This window comes from Alligator sinensis, unplaced genomic scaffold, assembly GCF_000455745.1.
Source record: "Alligator sinensis unplaced genomic scaffold, ASM45574v1 scaffold148_1, whole genome shotgun sequence".
Taxonomy (NCBI): Eukaryota; Metazoa; Chordata; order Crocodylia; family Alligatoridae; genus Alligator; species Alligator sinensis.
The window spans coordinates 156,411-174,626 of record NW_005842407.1 but is presented as its reverse complement, the minus strand read 5'-3'; the positions used below and the strand labels follow the sequence as shown (position 1 = coordinate 174,626).

The following is an 18,216-nucleotide window of genomic DNA, read 5'->3' as shown; positions in this document are numbered from 1 at the left end:
CGGGCGCAGGAACTCAGCAGGAATCATAGGATCCCAGCAAGATAAACATTCAAAAGTGTCTTGAAGGCATTCAAAGTGGGTGCTTGGGGCACTCTGCTGAACAGGCATTCCCCCAGATCCTGGTGAGCACCCCTGATAAACTTATAGGTGGCCACCAGATCACCCCTGGCCTGTACTTTTCCAGGCTGAAGAGTCCCATGGCTCTCAGCCTCTCATCATAAGGTCTGTTTTCCTGACCTTTGACCATGCACGTGGCTCTCCTCTGCACCCTCTCAAGCTAATCCACATCCTTTTTGAATTCTGGAGCCCAAAACTGGATGCAGTACTCCAGCTGTGGCCTCACCAAGGCCAAGTACGTGAGAATGACATCCTGGGATTTGCTTGAGAAGCATCTATGGATGCATGCCAACATTTTGCTCACTTTACTAGCCGGAGCATCACATTGAAGGCTCATGTTCATTTTGTGGTCAATCATGACCCCCAAGTCCCTTTCTGTAGTGCTAACCAGTGTAGCACTGCCAAGCCTATAAGCATGCTGCAGGTTTTTCCTCCCAAGGTGGAGAACCTTGTATTTTTTGGTGTTGAACACCATCAGGTTCTCATCCGCCCATTTCCTGAGCCTGTCAAGATCTGCCTCGATCACCCTCCTGTCCTCAGTTGTGGATGCTTTACCCCCGAGTTTGGTGTCATCAGCAAACTTGGCCAGTCCGCTTCTGACACCAACGTCCAGATCACTGATGAAGATGTTAACCAGTATAGGCCCTAGGACAGAGCCTTGAGGGACCCCACTGGTGACCACGCACCAAGATGATTGGTTTCTGTCAACTACTACCCTCTGGGTCCTACCACGGAGCCAATTCCCCAGCCAGTGGATTGTGGTGAGGTTGAGGCTCCAGTTAGCCAGTTTTGCCAAGAGGTGATCATGGGATACCAGATTGAAGGCTTTTTTAAAGTCAAGATATACGACATCAATCTCTTCCCCCTTGTCCAGGTGCTAGGTCACCTGGTCATAAAAGGAAATGAGATTGGTCAAGCAAGACCTATCTGTAACAAACCCATGCTGGGTGTCCCTCAGGATATTCCCATCAGCTAATCTTTTATTTGTCTTCCTGCCTACTTCTCTGCTGCTGAGTGAGCAGCTGGAGGCCTCAGGGGCTTCTGGAGAGATCTTCCACAAACAAGGCCCCTCCCCTGCTCCCACCATCTTTTACACCTGCCTCAGCAGCCTTCTCTGTGTGTTTTTGCCCTTGTGTGGTAAGTCCCCCTGACCTGATGTTTGTTGTGTGGCTGAGTAAGCCAGCTCGAGTTTCCCCAGCCCTTGTGTGTGTGTGTGTTACCCCTCCCCAAACACATTCTCAAAACATAGGCCTCCCGGTTATTTTTCTCCTGTGGGGCTCTGGCTCAGTGAGCTTCAGCCCCCTTCCTCCCTCCCTCCCTATCCCCTTTCTGCCCCACAAGCCCGGCCTACCCCTACTAGATTCACCAGCCCCGCAGGATATTTTGCTTTTCTTTATTGTCTTCCCCGCCCTCATGTTAAACAGTGGTAGGGCAGAAACCTTCTGGGGGGGGGGGGGGGGGGGGGGGGGCAGATGCCCCCACAGAACTTCCTGCAGCTCCCAATATGGGGGTGGATCCCAGCCAAGCCCCCAAAGGGATGCATGCCCCTGCAGCCTCCACCCCAGAGGCAGAGTCCAACCAACCTCCTCCAGGTGTGGAGAAGCCTGCAACCTCCACTGCAGGGGCAGGTGGGACCCTGGTAGGGAACCAACAGGGCCATGGGGTCACCCCTGGCCAGCCCCCCCCCCCCGCCCCGGAGAGGTTCCCAAGCCCCCTCTCCCATCATTGGGGACCAAAGGCAAGGGCAGTGAAAAGGGCTCCTCTTCCGCCTCCTCCACAGCTGGGGGTGGGAAGGGAAAGGGCCCTTCCCTGAAGCCTAGACCACCAGTGACTGAGGGGACCAGGTGCACTATACCAGCCAGCACACCCATTCAGCCTGTCCTGGGCCCTAGCTCAGGCCCCACCAACATGGCCCACTGAGGGGGGGAAACCACAGCTATGTACAGGCAGCTGTAGGGAGACACAAAGCCAGGGCCCTGGACCCTCCACTGCTGGCCCTACCAGCTTGGGCAGAGCCTAGACCACCAGTGACTGAGGGGACCAGGTGCACTATACCAGCCAGCACACCCATTCAGCCTGTCCTGGGCCCTAGCTCAGGCCCCACCAACATGGCCCACTGAGGGGGGGAAACCACAGCTATGTACAGGCAGCTGTAGGGAGACACAAAGCCAGGGCCCTGGACCCTCCACTGCTGGCCCTACCAGCTTGGGCAGTGGGGCCCCCTTTCCGGCACTCACCCACAGGTATAGGGTGAAGTGCCAACTGCCCAGGCAGGAGAACCTGCACTTTGAGACCTGGGTGCAGACCCTGGCTTGGGTAGTGGGAGCCCCCAAGATCATGGTAGCCTCCCACTTTCATGGCAATGGGGTCTTTTTCTTTGCCTTGGAGGCCATTGCACAAAAGGTGGTGGAGAGGGAGCTCACGGTGGAGGGCGAGTACGTCCCCCTCGAGCCTCTAGAAGACCTGGGGACCAGGGTAGTCCTCAGCTCCATCCCTCCCTATATCCCCAATTGGGCCCTGCTCCCCCAGCTTCAAACCCTGGGGAGAGTTGTCTCCCCAGTGGTGGCCCTCTCACTGGCGTGCTGAGACCCTGGCCTCCACCACATGCGCTCTTTCCGTCACCAAGTCATGATCCAGCTGGCAGCAGGAGCACAGCTGGAGGCTAAGGGGTGCCTGATAATTCCTTATCAGGAGGCCCTAGTGAAGATTTTCTATGCACTGGGGGACCTGAGGTGCTTCCGGTGCCATGCCCCGGGGCACTCACATCATGAGTGCCCCATGGGTCAGGTGGGGAGGGCATCTGCAGGTCCCACTGGAAAAAAGGGTACCCCTACCACCAGTGCCCCACCACCCTCAAGCCCTGATGACACCCCAGTCACAACTACGAGCCCGCCCATGAGCTCAAGGGACCCCAGCCCCAAATCAAGTCTAGTGCAGTCCCGGGGAGGGGGGCACCAGAAACTGGGGGGAGAGAGGGAGCAGGGCCCCCTGCCCCTAGTCATACCCCTGTCATGGCTGCCCCACCCCCTCAAACCTCACCGTCTCTTGCTGGAGCCTGTCCACCTGAGGACCACCCCATAGCTGAGTGGGTGCATGTCCCCCTCAGGGTGTAAATACAAGAGGAAGGCCTGGGCACAGCTGGAGCCCTCTGACATGGAGGACTCCTCTCCCCCTTCCAAGACCACCACACGGGGGGGAAGGAGCAGCCCAGCCTCCAGGGGCCTCCCCACCTGTGCCTGACACCCCACCCCTGAGAAAGATCAAATGGGTGATCCCCATGGAGGAGGTTTTGGGGCTGCTAGATAGGGGGGAAGCCCTTCATTTTGCTGACCAAGGCCGACCCCCTGAAACCATGGGCACCAAGGCTGAGGCCTGCCCAAAGGAAGGCCTAGTGGCAGAGCTTCCTCCCTCTGATCTAGGGGATACAGAGTTCCTGAGATTCAACTGGGTGAGTTCTGAGGGAGGAGGTCCCCTTTGCCTGGACCCTGAGGCAAATGCCAGAGCCACCCCGGTGCCTGGTGGGTCTCTTCCCTCCCCCTCCCAGGAGAACCTCATGTGCAGCCTGCACTATAGTCCTGCAACAGAGGAGGTTGTGGTAAGGTCCCCTAATCAATGGGCTGATCTCATCTGGGACCCTGCACAGACCCTGCAGGACTCCAGCTCTACCTCACCATTTTGTGAAGGAGCCCCACCCCCACCCTTACCCCCACCCCTGTCCCAGGGGGCTGCAGAGCTCTGCCAATCCCAACCAGAGTCCAGGGTCTTAGTGGACCGGGGGGTTCAGATGGTGCCAGAAGAGCCCTCTGAGCTCCAGGACCAGGAGGAGGATGCCCGAGGCAGGACCCGGTGCAGCATGCAGGGACCACATGCCAGGCCCAGCTGGGTCCTGCCAGCCCTGGGGTGGCTCCTGCCACCCGGTCACCCCAGCCAGGGCTCCAGACAGCAGAGGGTTCCTGAGGGTGGCAGGACCGAGCTGGGCAGTGGTTAGGAAGGAACGCTGTGGGGAAGGGCTATGCAGGGCAGGGATCGGGGGGTCTCGGGTGCTGGCAAGGGGAGGGTCCGGGCAGGGATCAGCGGGGCTGAGGGAGCAGGCGAGGCCGGCAGTGGTTCCCCTCAATGGTCAGCTCCCCCCTCCTCCAGTCCCCTGACCCCTTACGCACCAGCACTGGAGCCCTGGTACTGAACATGCAGCCTGGCAGGCCACACGTTTCAGCACCAGGGCAAAGGGCCAACCACAGAGATGGTCTGGCAGCCACAGCATCTCCCTGGAGGACCCAGCCTCCAGTTGCCTCAGGGCACAATCTGGGACTGTGCCCTGCCCCACTTTTTTTTTGCTCCATTTTTTTTAGACCCCTGGATATCCAGGGGTCTAATTTTCTCATCACACTGCAAACTTGCAGCTCAGGGAACATTTTTTCATTCCTGCATGTGCCGCTTGCCCTGCCTCAAAGGGGCTTGAGGTGGGGCAAGAGGCATGTGCACGCTCGTCTGGATGCACCCAGAGGGAACAGAGACTCTCTTGCCAGAATACAGTAGAAAGAGGCCAACTGGCCCTGAGCTCCCAAGCCTAGGAAAGTTGCTCTTGTTCAGTGTCAGGGGATGAAGGAAGAGCTGGACTTACTCTTTGCTCTGGGGATCATAGTGTGGGGGGAAAAGCCCACAGAATACATATACTCACTGATCACTGTAAGGAAAAAATGGGTAGAACCCTCCACTTATAAATAAATCTAAAAGAATGAAATCAATATGTTTAATGGGATAATGTCTTCCATGTCTGTCAGGAGAGAGATTCTGGAGGAGATATTTAATGCCCAGAATTTTTCCACGCTTGATGAAATAGCCAAATTGCAACAGATGCCCTTGGACAATCAGAGCACAGGTTTGTGGCTATTCATCCCCTTCGTAGCTCTCACTGTTTCCTCTGACTGAGTTTTGGGTTATGTTAAGCACAAGATGTTTCATTGAAGATTACAATAATTTTTTTATGGTATATAGTAGGGGTGTGCAAAGTGGGCCATATTCGATTTGGATTTGGCCCAAATCGGGGACAGTGATTCAATTCGTTGATTTGGATCACTGTCCTGATTCAATTCGGCCAAACCCGAATCTGAAGACTCAATGCCGATTTCAAGAATCAGTGATTTGGCCCTAGTTACAGCTTTAAATGTTTTTTCTGCATACCTCAAGGTACCAGGCACAGCTTGTGAACACTGCAATGGTGGGGTGGATTGAATGGCCCACAGAAGCATCCCCCTGCATGCCTGGCAGTGAACCTGGAAGTGGACTGGAAGTGCTTTTGGTCCACTTCCAAGTCCACCGCTGAGTGCGCAGAGCCCCCCCTCCCCACCGCTCCCCCCCCACACACATCCCCCCAGCTCGGCGATCAGCTGCGGGGGGACCCCAGGTGTTTCTCAGTGGACGTGAAAGTGGATTGGAAGTGCTTCTGATCCACTTCTGGGTCTGCTGCCAAGCACACTGGTGACCACCCCATGCTCCTGTGGGATGCTCCATCCGCCCCAGCATCACAGCATTCACGAGCCACCTGGTACATTGAGGTATATAGAAAAAACATTTAAAACTATGTCTATGTCTGAATCATCAATCTTTCAAAATGAATTTGGAGGGTTTCAAGTTGATTTTGAGAGATTAAATGTTATCCTGATTCAATTTGGAATCAGAGATTTGGCCACCAAATCAGGCTGAACCTCCTCCAAACCAAATCAGCGACCAAAGTTTTGCACAGCCCTTGTATATGGGTTACACTCAATAAATCTCCATACAGGATATTTAGATGTGGAATAGATAGTAGAAAAACTTGGCCAGAGGATGCACGTAGTGTTGGGAAGATCTGGTACTGCTGAGCTAAAGCTGAACACATAAAAATATGACTTCCTTGCTGTAGAAATGATGTTTATGAGAGCCAGGTTCAGAAAATTCAGTGTACCAGTTGATGGTAGTAAAGCTGAAGGCAGCACAGACATATCTGCCCAGGCAGACAAGAAGTAGTCAAAAGATTCCTTGGAATGGTAAACTAATTTGTGCTTAATCCAGCTGCTGTAACCAGTGGGGTGCGAATCCTACTGCATAAAATTATGCAAATGATTTGGGATACAAGCATTAAATAAAAGTTTGAGAAGCTGAAGGAATGAAAGAGGCCCCAGTCCTGTGGTGATATGACAAGAGCAAAACTCAGATGTTCATGGATGTTTCAAAAAAGGGCATTGGTGTAACCCTTTTATGACAGTGTGATCAAAATGGAGAGCATAGACGCTAACAAAAGACACTAACAAAATTGAACTATAAATAGACTAAAATATGGAAGGAGGTATTGGCCCTGGTTTAGGTGCAAAAATGTCATGACTATTTAAGGGAGGCCAGTCCTAAGAGAAGCTGGTAATAAATAATTTATAACTGCTGCCAAATGCAAACAGTGCTCTGAGAATACATAGATTGTTGTGTGAGTTCAAAATCAAATGCAAATTTGGGAGAGATGTAATGCTTGCAGACCCACTTTTATAGCATTTGACAAAATTTCAGTGTTAGAATGTTCCAATTACATACCTGCCAGTAAGGTAAAGTACCTGCCTAATTACAAAGCAACTGTGGAATTTGTTTGCCAGAACTGCTGTTGATAATAATTCTATGCATAAAGAAATGAAGGCTTTAGGCACAGGTGACTGTGACAGATTATTCCCATATTTGTAGTTTTAGCAGATGCTTTTAGTACTTGATAAGATTATGTTTAAAGTTATGAGGATGGTAATTCTTAATGTATTATGGAAAATAGGTTAAAAAACTTGTGTGAAAATAACTTTGGGAGTGAAAAATTGAAGCAGCAGGTTAGAGAGATTTCATACTATCTTAAAATTATTAGTCCCAGTAAAGAAACTTGGAAGGCTGGTTCTCTGTGCCAAATTAAAGACCAAGTTGCCCTGGGCTTCTGGGAGCTGTCCAGGGTACTGACCAAGGCAGGCAGCCCAGTGAGCCACATTAAGGTGCCTTAAGGCTCTAACCCCCTTCCTGTGGTCCTGCCTTTCCACCATCAAAAGACAGTGGGCCAGACCCGAGCCTGCAGGGCCCTGCTCTGCGGCCAGGTGCTGCCAAGAAGATGGCACTGTGGGTGCTGTTCTGCAAGGTGCAGATGCTGGAGCTGGAGTGGCAGTTCCAGCAGCAGCTGTCCCTGTTGGTGTGCAGTAAGTTAACAGAGGGAGCAGAAGGTATGAGGGGTCCTGTCAAAGCACAAAAGAAAGCCCCCCTCCCCACCCAGGAGGGGAAGGGGGCAGCACAGCATGGGCATGGCCTTTGCTAGCAATTCCCCCACACTCCCCCCTCAGAGCATGTTTGCTGGCTGTGCAATGCAGCCAAGCAGGATGAGACATGTTGCTGCTGCCCAGGATTCAGGCATCCTTAGAAGCCCATGCTGGGGCTCCCAGCCAGGACAGCAAGTGAGCTGGAACTGCATCTGCCCCAGTTCCTGGCACAGCCTTCCCTGCTTCACTCACCTCCGTCCCGGGCAAATGCCTGGCCTCCATGTCGGACACTGTGGGTGGGAGAGGCAGCATCCTGGGCACTGGGGGCAGACGCAGTTCCAGCCTACCTGTTGTCTTGGATGGGAGCCCCATTGTGGGTTTCTAAGGGTGCAGGCAGTGAGGTGTCCTGCCCCTGCAGGTCCACATTGCCCAGCCAGCAAACCCACCCCCAGGGAGAGGCACAGGGCATGCATTAAAAAGGCCCTACCTGCACTGCACTGCCACCTTTCCCTGCAGGAAGTCATGGGGGCCCTTTCCCTTGTGTTTTGACAGGACCCCTCACACCTGCTGCCCCCTTTGCTGACTTACCACACACCAACAGGGACCGCTGCTGTTGGAACCACCACTCCAGCTCCAGTGTCTGCTCCTTGCAGAACAGCACCCACTGCTTCTGCTTTTTGGTGGCACCTGGTGGTAGCATGAGGCCCCAAAGCTTGGCTCCAGTCCACTCAGTCACATAGCATTAAAGGCACCTTAAGGCATCTACATGGGGGTTAAGATGCCTTAACTAATAGCACCTAAATTTGATACCTGCTTTATGCAGGTATCAAATTTAGGTACAATTAGCCTAAAATCTTCATTTTTACAGGTGCATTAAGGGTGCACACATGTAGACCTGTGGCCTTAATACCCCTTAAAAATGGCTAATGCATCTTAAAATCATCCTGTGTAGATGTCCCCAGTGTGACCAAAGGTTCTAGAAGTTCCCACCCATTTATGAAAGTGACGCTGTGTATATCTATACTAAGAAAAAATACCTGCTAGCAAAAGTGGAGTAATGAGACTTAACTTGGAATCATCTGAGATTGTTATACCCAAAAGACACATATTTCAAGGGAATAAGTTATACTTTCCATAACCCAGAAGAGTGGAAGACAAGGGACACTGAGTTGACCATTTTGCTCAGGAAGGTCTCAGGCAGGCAACAGCCCTGGCAGGTTGAGAAGGGTTACATAATACACAGAACAATAAGATCTACTGGTTCATACTGCCAGAAAATCATGGTGCAAACTCATGCTTTGGGGCACCTCACTTCAGAGGACCCCTCAGGGTGCCAGTAGATGAGCATGGAGACTGCTCTGACACACTGTAATTACAGCACTGGAGTAGACTTGATTAACCAAGTCTGCTGGACCATGATAATTACTGCACTCCAGCAGCCTCCCACATCTCATGTTTCAGCATCACCATGCTTCAAAGTGGCAGTGGAGGCACTTGAACTAAAAGCTCATTAAATGAGCTTTAGTTCAAACATCCCCACTACCACTTGAAGTGTGGGGATGCTAATACACAAGATGCTGTTGCACTTTAATTAGAATGGCTCTCAGGACTGCTCTAATTAAAGTACCACCTGCCCCACCCCTGGGAGACACGTAAAAAAGTACCCTCAGAAACTAATTTGAGACTCCTAGTTAGTTTGATGTACGGAATCGTTATAAGTACTTGAAATTCTGTATTGCATTAGTGTTGATTTTTAACTATTATAGTTATGTTTGTCTGGGAAAGGAAGATGGGGTATGAGCCATTTGGAACCTGTCCATGCCTCATATAATACAAATGTTCACCAATTAGCTAGGGTGCACATGCAAAATGAAACAGGCTTCTGTTGGTCTCTAAGTCAATGAACAATGTAACTATCACCTCCCTGCCTATGTGAGCAAACAGGGCCATGAAGCAAAGCTTTTCCATTACCTTAAATCATGAAGGAAGGATTTCTTAGTTTATAATTAAACAATGCTTATCTAGAGCTCTGGATGCTCCGTAGCACCGCTGTCCCCTAATTGGAATATAGCATCTGTTCATGGGGGAACACCTCACCGATACTAGAAAGATACAGACAAATCTACCAATATGTCACTGACTGATAATTAACAAAAAAAAATCCTAACACATTCATGATTCATAATACTAGCATTAGTGAGATCATATTCTAGGAAGATATTTGAGTTGGTCAAAAAAAAAAAATCAGATGAACGATAACAAACCCGAAATCCTGCTTGGTTTTTCTTTCTGTTTGTTCCTCTCTTTTGGAGTACGAAATGTAACGTCCACATAGGTCACTCTCTGCTCGTTCATTTCTCCTGGGCTAGGGAAGAGAAATTCCACAGTTGGGTTTGGCAGTAAATGAACGTTACTCTCAAGTTATTTTTTTAACTGCAGGAGTTATGATTTTAACTGCATTGACCAGAGCAGAACATTACCATTTATCTTGCAACAACACAAGCTACTGTGAACACATCACACCTGCCTGCCACACTGTGCTGTCTCTCCAACTTAAATCTCACTTCCAGTTCCAAGAAAACTAAAAGATCTTCCTAAGATCCATGTGGCTGACAACATTCCCCCTCAGGCACAACAGAACTTTCTGCTCCAAGGGCAAGGTCTGTCCCTGTAGCCAATAAAGCTCTCTCAATGGCTCTTTCTAGGACTGTGGGACAAACTTCCACAGGAGGTTAGTCATATCACTTTATGCACATCTGGAATGTTCGAGTATCGCTGAGCTGAGGGCAGGAAAAGAACCCCACAAAAAACAGAGCAGCTCAATTTTGAGCAACCTAAAAAATCCATGAAAAGACCATATTTGCATTTAAACTGGCAGGTTAGATCTTTATCCAAGGTAAAAAATATTGTGCATAATAGTTGGGTGGTTTTAAGAAATAAGGCAAAAGGCAGGGTGGCACCTGAGAGACTGACTCATTCAGAAAGTCATAAACTTTGATCGGCTGCAGCCTACTTGGTCAAATGCCATAATGGATTAGCTAAACAAACATTCCTGTAGCTCAATTTATTTATAAAGATCCTGCCTTAAACAGGTGCCAAACTAGATGACTTTATAGAAAAACAACAGAGAAAAGCTTCTTTTACCAGCTGTCTACTGTGACTGTCGGCATCTCCAAATGCAAACAGCAAAATGCTTCAAGAGTTGGCCTGTTGCCTAATTAGTCTAACTGCATTTTTAAAAGGACTTTGGCCTTTTATAGTTGTTATTCATGTTTAATTTCTGATTAATTTTTTTTTTTTATTTTGTAACTGTGTGCGCTGACCCAGGAGTTTCCAGATAAAAGCCAGGGAAAAGAAGAACTGTTCAGTCTTGAATATCATTCACATTGACATTGATCTAACACTGATAGTTATAAAAAATCACTACTATGTTTTAAAATGCACTGCCCTTGTTTCACAATCACAGTTAACTAACTTTTTTTGTAATTAGGGTGTCAATCTAACCTACTGAATAGTAATGTTTCTCTCTTTGCTGTTCTAATTAATATTTTAAATGTTTTATCATTTTTGACAATATTTGACAATTGCTTGACTGGTCAATTAGCGGAATATTTTTGACCAGTCAAATACATAACCCTAGTAGTGGGTACCTTAAAGTTTCATATTAGACCCCATCTTGGTTAATATATTTCCCAAGGACCTGGAAAGGGGAGCACACAGTGGGGTGGTAAAATCCTCAGATATCACAAAGTTATTCGAATTAATCAAGACCAGAGAGGACACCAAAGATACCTCACAAGGTAGGTAAACGTGCAACAGCATTGAAAATAAAAAGCAGGGCCAACTAATGCAAAATACTGCACACTGGAGGGGAAAATTTAAACTACTTTTGTACTTTATAGGGTTCAAATGAACTCAAAGAAGGCTCTTAGCAATGGAAAGCTCAGTGAGCTAAGCTATGGTCTGTAGACACACACACATACACATGCATATACTAATGACTCTTCCATTACATAGCCATTGCTGTTCATCTCCTGACCATAAAGCTATAGAATCTATAGCAAATTGTCTTCTGTAACAAGCAAAGCCCCTGAAGAAGCACTAGCATTACCTTTGTTTGTGTCCATAGATCCAAAAACAAGGGCTGAAATCCTGGGTAGGAAGTTTAAATCCTTTACCGGCTTTGCCTCTGAGCAGAGAGAGAGAGAGAGGGGTGGGGGTGGGCAGTGCAAGTTCAGCACTTAAATTTCTTGTTCACTAGAGACAAACACCAACCAGGAGACAGAAAATTATATGTTCAGAAATTCACTGACAAACTGCACAGGAAGACCTCAAGTTGCTGATCTGAAAGGTAATGCTTTTGTCTACATGCACAATGCATCTGATATTGAAGCTACCTGCCATTACAGATACTTTGAATCTACTAAGTCAATGCCAGAAACAAAAAACCCATCAAAACTGAAGTCCAATCATTTTCTGAACCATGGTCTCCCTCATCCTCCTCACTCCAATTATTGGTGGGACCTCTTGTTCTTCCATGTACAAAGCAAGCCCCTGGATGAGCCACCCACAGCTCCATCACATGACCCACCTGGGCCCTGGGGCCCCACTCACCCCAACCCCTGCCCCACTCCCTCCCTCACTGTGGCAGCCTTGATCTGTTGTCCTCCCTCACTTCCCGCTCCCCTGACTTCTTCCCCTCCACAGACTTACCTGCTGGGCGCGGCTGTACACACCACCGGGTTGCATTCCTGGCCATATGCATGTTGTGGCTGCTCATGTGTGTTTCTGTGTTCCTGTGCCTGTGTCTGTGCCTGTGTGTGTGCCCTGCTCACCTTGACTTCCTACTGCAGCACCCCCGAGCCTATTCTGGGGCTGCCCTGCAGTCCTCTGCACTACCACTGCTGCCCCACTGGATGGCGTGGAGATGGCAGTGACAGCAGCAGAGTAGAGCCTGGGCACAGGCTCCAAAATCACATGGTGATTAATATGTTAAAAAATTAACATAAAAACCAATTAACACTTTAATCATGCATGTTAATGGAAATTGACAGCCTTAATAGTTAATAGATACGTATTGTTACAATCCCAGAGGTGATAACATTGCTGAGTTGGACTCCATGCTCTGACCCTAAAACATATAATGCAGGTGGAGACTGCTGTACCAGCACACACATACAGCCAACTCTGCTGATGTTTATGTACAGTTGTCTACCCATGGCTGGTTTGTTACAGAACCAGTGTATCTACTGGTTCCCAGAGCTGATCATAGATAAAATGTATTTATGCTTTACAATCCCTTCCAACACTTCTAATTGCTTATTCTTTTTGTTGTTGTTTTACTAGGTCAGCTTTCAAAAATTTGGCTTGACTTGTCTAACTCCTTGTCTTCCTGGTATTCATTGTGCTCTGTAGTATGGGTGGAATTCTGTTTCCATTTTTGTATCTCAATAGGAATTTTATAGCTGCATAGATAATGCTTTTGCTATTACAATGGACAATTGTATTTTCCCTGCAATGTAGACATGTAAGTGTGCACACATAGATTGACCACATGCAGAAGCCTAGTCAGTCCAATATGTATCTATGTACGGGTGCCCATTGTGGAGAGGTACCTGTGTTTAAGTCATGAGAATGGTGATCATGAAAATTGTAGGTTGTTACAAACCCAAACCCATGACTATCAGGTGTTTAATATTACAGAGGAGAGGGTCAGCCCTATCATGTGTTATCCCCAGTAGCAGGGTGGTTAGGTGGTTAGGATGCTTCACCCAGTAAGCAAAAGATCCAAGTTTTCAGTCCTTTTCGTGCAGAGAAGGTAAAAACTTGTATTCTGTTAACTTCAGAGTTCAGTTTGCTAGCCACCACCTGGCAGTTAGATATTACCCAGTTCCTCTTATCAGTGACAGTATGCCTCATTATACTTTGTTAAACTACACACCATCTTCTACTGACAGGGATGAATGCTTCTCTGCATTTCTCCTGTTATGCCCTTACACTTTCTTTATCCAATTTTCTTTACCCTCTGTACCTTGCTAGAATGATGAAAACCTTCAAAGTACTGCTGATCAATCAGAAAAGACTAAATTTAATGATGAATGGTATTTTAGGCATTTTCTCTGAAAGTTAGCTAATTTATGAATCTTGGCAGAACTGAGTTTTGCACACAATCATTAAAGAAAAGGTTTGAATGCTGTTTTCTGATTTTCTATATTGTGACTTGCTTGTCTGCTCCTAGGAACTCTCTCTTCCTAGTTTTTCATATAACTCTTGTATTTTCATTGACTGTCCTTGAACAAGAAGGAAGTTTGGGGAAGAAACTATTGGGCTTGAAGCAACTTTTTAGTTTGTTTCTTTTGTAGCCCGGGTGGTATGCAGCTGGTACCCCTCTTTAAACTGAAAGGATGTTCGTGGGTGTAAGTGTGCTGTGGGAGTGTGATGGCTTAGCTTTAGGCCAGCTCACCTCCTTCCCCTACAGAGCAGAGGAGAGATCAAGGACACCGTTTAACTATTTACTATTTACAGATTTTTAATTTTATAGTACAGTGTCAATAAATGTATAAAGCATCTCTATACATCCATACCATTTACAAATGTAAGTTTACAAAAACAATAAGTCTTATATTAAACGTTAACCCAGGCAATCTCAGCTGGGGTATGGCAGATGAAGGAACTATATCAGCATAAGCCTTGATCTTTGGTCTTCCAGTTAATGTACAGCCCCTACTCTTAGCAGGGCCCTCCAGGCAGCTGGCAAGGGAACACTCAACAGTACAACACAGGTTAGATAATAGGTCAACAGATAAAACCTGGCAGGTATAGGACAATAGACTAAAAATACATAAGTGATATTACATTAATAAGGTTCAATACATAAAGATAACCAATAAAGTTAAAGCAAGTGTTGAGTAGGGGATGCACTAGCAGGCCCACTAGCAGGCTAAATAAAGCAGCTCATAATTATCTCATAATACAATGTTACATACACAGGTTTACAGCAAGGGTCCCAACAATATAAGGAAAAAGGACAACAACAAAAGTACAGAAAGTATGTCCAAAAGAAGGAATGATACCAGGGGAAAAGAGTAGGTTACCATAAGAAATGCTGTTTCCCTACTCTAGGCCACATGGCTAGCATGAACCAGTAACCACAAAGCCACCCCCTGACGAACGGGGGCCCTTAACTCCCTCTGCCTCAAAAGGGTTCGTTACCCCTCTGGTTGTTGGACTTCCCTTTGATCACCAAAAGGGGAGGACCCTTCCTCATCTGTGGAAATCCTTGCCTCTTCCCCTCCTCAGGACAGCAATTCCCCTTTTCAGGTAACTCACGGCTCCCAGAAGTTCTGGTGGATTTGGCTCGTCTCTCTCTGTGGGTTGATGGCAGGCGTTCCTCCCCTAACTGGGATGTTCACTTCATCCTGCTGTCGATTTCTGCAGGAAGGCCTGACCTGTCTTGTGCAGCTACCGGGCCGGTCAGCCCTCTCAGGTCCCATGCAGCACTCTGTGCCCCAGTGGGGCTCTTCCCTCATGCAAGGGTGGGGACCTGCACTGCCTCATGCAGCTATGGGATCCCTTCAGCTCTGCCCAGGCCCCATGCACTGCTTTGTGCACTGAAGGGGATTCTGCCTTGTGCAGCCACGCCATCTCGTCAGCTCTACCAGCTCCATGTACCACTCTGTGCATTGAAGGGGCTCCTGCCTCATGCAGGGATGGGGACCTGCACTGCCTCATACAGCTGCAGAGTCCCCTCAGCTCTCCACAGAGATGCAGGTTTTCTAGAACATTTTGAATTGGAAAATTTTCTGGAAAAATTTCCAATGCCCTATATAGAGTGTAATCTGATTTGGCATGTTCATTTGACTTATATTTAGTAAACAAAACTAAAAAAGTACCCCCATGTTAATTTTATGTCCCAATAGCCACAAATATTTGAACTGAAATATGAGATTAGGAAAAAATAAGTACAGCACACTTAATGTGGTTTAAATGTTATATTCAAACAAATTCAAAGCTTTATGTGGAAAGAAATTATTTTTATTGGAATGCTTGTAAAAATTCCAAGACAATACACAATAGTATGTACTTCCCTTACATTGTTTGTTTAAATTTAAGAAAGAAAACAAAGGCACTGAAAACTGTTGGCACACTATTTTTAGCACACCCAAAGAACTGTGCACGATATGCTGTGCTTTGGTTTTGATTTGACCTGCACAGCCAATTAGGTGAATTCATAACTTGATTATTGGTTTGGATTATTATGTGAGTGTATTTACCCTTCTGTTTACAAATCAGTAAAACATATACAGGTTTCCCTTGCCTACCTCTGGGGTTAGGTTCCTGAAAGTTCCTGTGGTTGGCAAAACCATGGTTAGTAAGATAAAAGGCTTATAGGAAAAATGTAAGGTGAAAGGCTGGTGCGCAGCTGTAGAAAACTGTAGTAACTCAAAACTGTATATCGTGGTGGCCAAAATGGTATACAGCATATTAAGTGTGGATATTCAAAACCATGGTTCGCGAAACTGTGGTTGGCGAGGGAAACCTGTATGTACTCTCTCTCACACACTTCCTAGGGCTAATCACCTCAAAAACATTTGTTACAATTTTGAAACTTCCAAGTTTGCCTAATATTTTATTGGCATCCGTTCATTGTTAATAATGAATTCCAGGAAACAACAAATTTTTAGAAATGGAAAATTTTCCATGGAAAAATAAAGCACTGGAAAGTTTTCCAGAAAAAATTCCATTTCTGCCCCACATCTCTGGCTCTCCAGACCCTCCATGCACCAACCTGTACACCAACACCATGGTTTTCTCCATGGTGGGGCTGGGAGCAGCCGCTTGCTACTTCCTGCTCAGCCGAGTCTTGGGGCCACTTCTGGGGCAACTGCTCCACCTCACTCGTCAGCTCTCCCAGCTCTTCTGGCACCCTTCTTTGTTTTTCCTCATCAAAGCCTCCCATGTGTTGGGCATGTGGGTTTTTATCCCTTCCGGAGGCTCTGCCCCCCAATTGACAATGGACCAATGGAAAAGCCTGAGGGGTTAGTTCCCCCTCAAGTCCTCTTTTTCACTGCCCCTGGGTCAGAGTGGGACAAGCCTTCCTCCTACCTCCTCCTGATTGGTGGGGAACAGAAATGCCCCTACCAATCGGCCTGAGCCATCTGGCTCAAGCCATCATGCCAGCCTGCCATACTCTCAATGCAAGAATACAGTTTTTGTTGCAGCTTTCTTTTTGGAGTGCTTTAGTTTGTTTTGGTGTGGGGTTTCTATGGCTTTTTCTTAATATATATTTATTATTCCTTCAAGGCAACCAAAATATACTCCCTCTCCCACAAATTCCTTCTTAAGATGCACTAAAAGTTGCAAGCACCTGGTATGAATATTACATTCCAAAAATGGTACTATCAAACCAGTCCCAAACAAGCAAACATCAAACTCAAGAACCTAGGAAATGAGAAGCTCTGCAAGGGGATCCCTTAACATTTGCATTTGTGTTGACTCTTGGATGTTCTCTTCTGCTCCATGACTTAGAGCACTACACTGATCTCATCTCTTTGCCCACTTTTTCTTCCTGCTCTCTCAAGGTTCCTTCCCTGGGCCCCATGGACACTGTCATTGCTGCTTGGAACAGGGCTCCTTTTCTACATATATCATTAGTTCTACTGCAAAAGTGGAGGATGGAAGGGGAGAAGGCATTTTAAAAAAGAGTGGTTGGAAAAGAGAATGGAAATCCCTACTCACCCTCAGACTCTGGCAAGAGACATATGACCCAATGGATACTGGTGCTTGGAAAGAGTATGTTTTTTTTTTCTACATAAAATGTTGGCTTTGTATCTAGAAACTGATATCTTTTTCCCATTTTTGAATGGAAATGACTAACTAGAACTATTCTTCCTATTTTGATCACTTCCAGCCTACATTGTCTAGTGTTGGAATGAAAATTTCATGCTGCAATTTTTTTTTTTAAAGAAATGAGAAACATTCAATGAAAGTTTGTGTGCTGTTGAAACAACAAAACTTCAGACCAGTATTCCATAAAGATACTCTTTTTGGGATTTGGGAGAAAGCCCAAAATTTTATGGGAAGTTTGCCTCATCAGAATCAAATTGAGTTCATGGGGAAAACAAAACTGTAGACATTATTATGAAGCATTTAATCATATTCCATGATAATTACAATACTTCATAAATACCAACAGAGAGCAGCATGTAAAGAAGATAAGGGGAAATTCGTGTGTTCTTTACATATTTTGTACAGTGCCCTCATCCCTGGTAATATTCACATTCTTCTCCTTTGTTCAAAAATTCTGTGTGATTAACGTCTGTGACATGAGGTTTTTTTACTCTTCTCCTAGAGAAGAAACTGATCACTGTTATCTTAAGGGGACTGTATTATATTTCTAAACAAGTGACATTTGTGTCTGCACATGCTAGGTTAGAGACAACAGGTTCAAGAAGTCTCTGGGTCTTGGAGCAGAAAGGGGCCAGGTGTGCAACATTTCCTGGTTCCTGTGGAAATTTGTTCTGCTATCCTTAGACTGGTCATTGAGAAAGCTCTGCCTACTGCATGGACAAGGGTTCTCTTTGAGGTGAAAGGTTCTGTAACACTCATTTGAGTTTGCCTTACTGAGATGTCCTGCAGCTACAGTTAGTCCCAAGTCCCTGCAGCCCTGCCATGTGTACCTGTGGTCACTGGGGGAAGTTCTAACTTCTGGACACATGGTTGGCAGCACTTGGCAGACATGTTAAAACCAGAGTCAGCTACCAGCACCTGGCAGTCGGACTGTGTGAGGCTTCAGACACTTCAGTGTCTGAAGCAGCATGCCCGGAGCGAAGCGCTGGCTCATTCAAGC

The 18,216-nt window shown here is 47.0% G+C and overlaps 1 protein-coding gene across 1 annotated transcript in view; it reads right to left on the bottom strand.

The window, feature by feature from the left end:
• The window catches only part of LOC112551298 (C-type lectin domain family 1 member A-like), a 26,028-nt gene extending 13,876 nt beyond the window's left edge, over window positions 1-12,152 (bottom strand). Inside the window, exons 1-3 of the mRNA XM_025211479.1 lie at window positions 12,081-12,152; window positions 11,479-11,556; window positions 9,632-9,732 (exon numbers count right to left, since the gene is read on the bottom strand). Of these exons, the coding sequence (XP_025067264.1) occupies window positions 9,632-9,722 (91 nt within the window). The 5' untranslated portion in view covers window positions 9,723-9,732; window positions 11,479-11,556; window positions 12,081-12,152. The remainder of the gene's footprint in view (window positions 1-9,631; window positions 9,733-11,478; window positions 11,557-12,080) is intronic.
• Window positions 12,153-18,216: the final 6,064 nt, after the last annotated feature.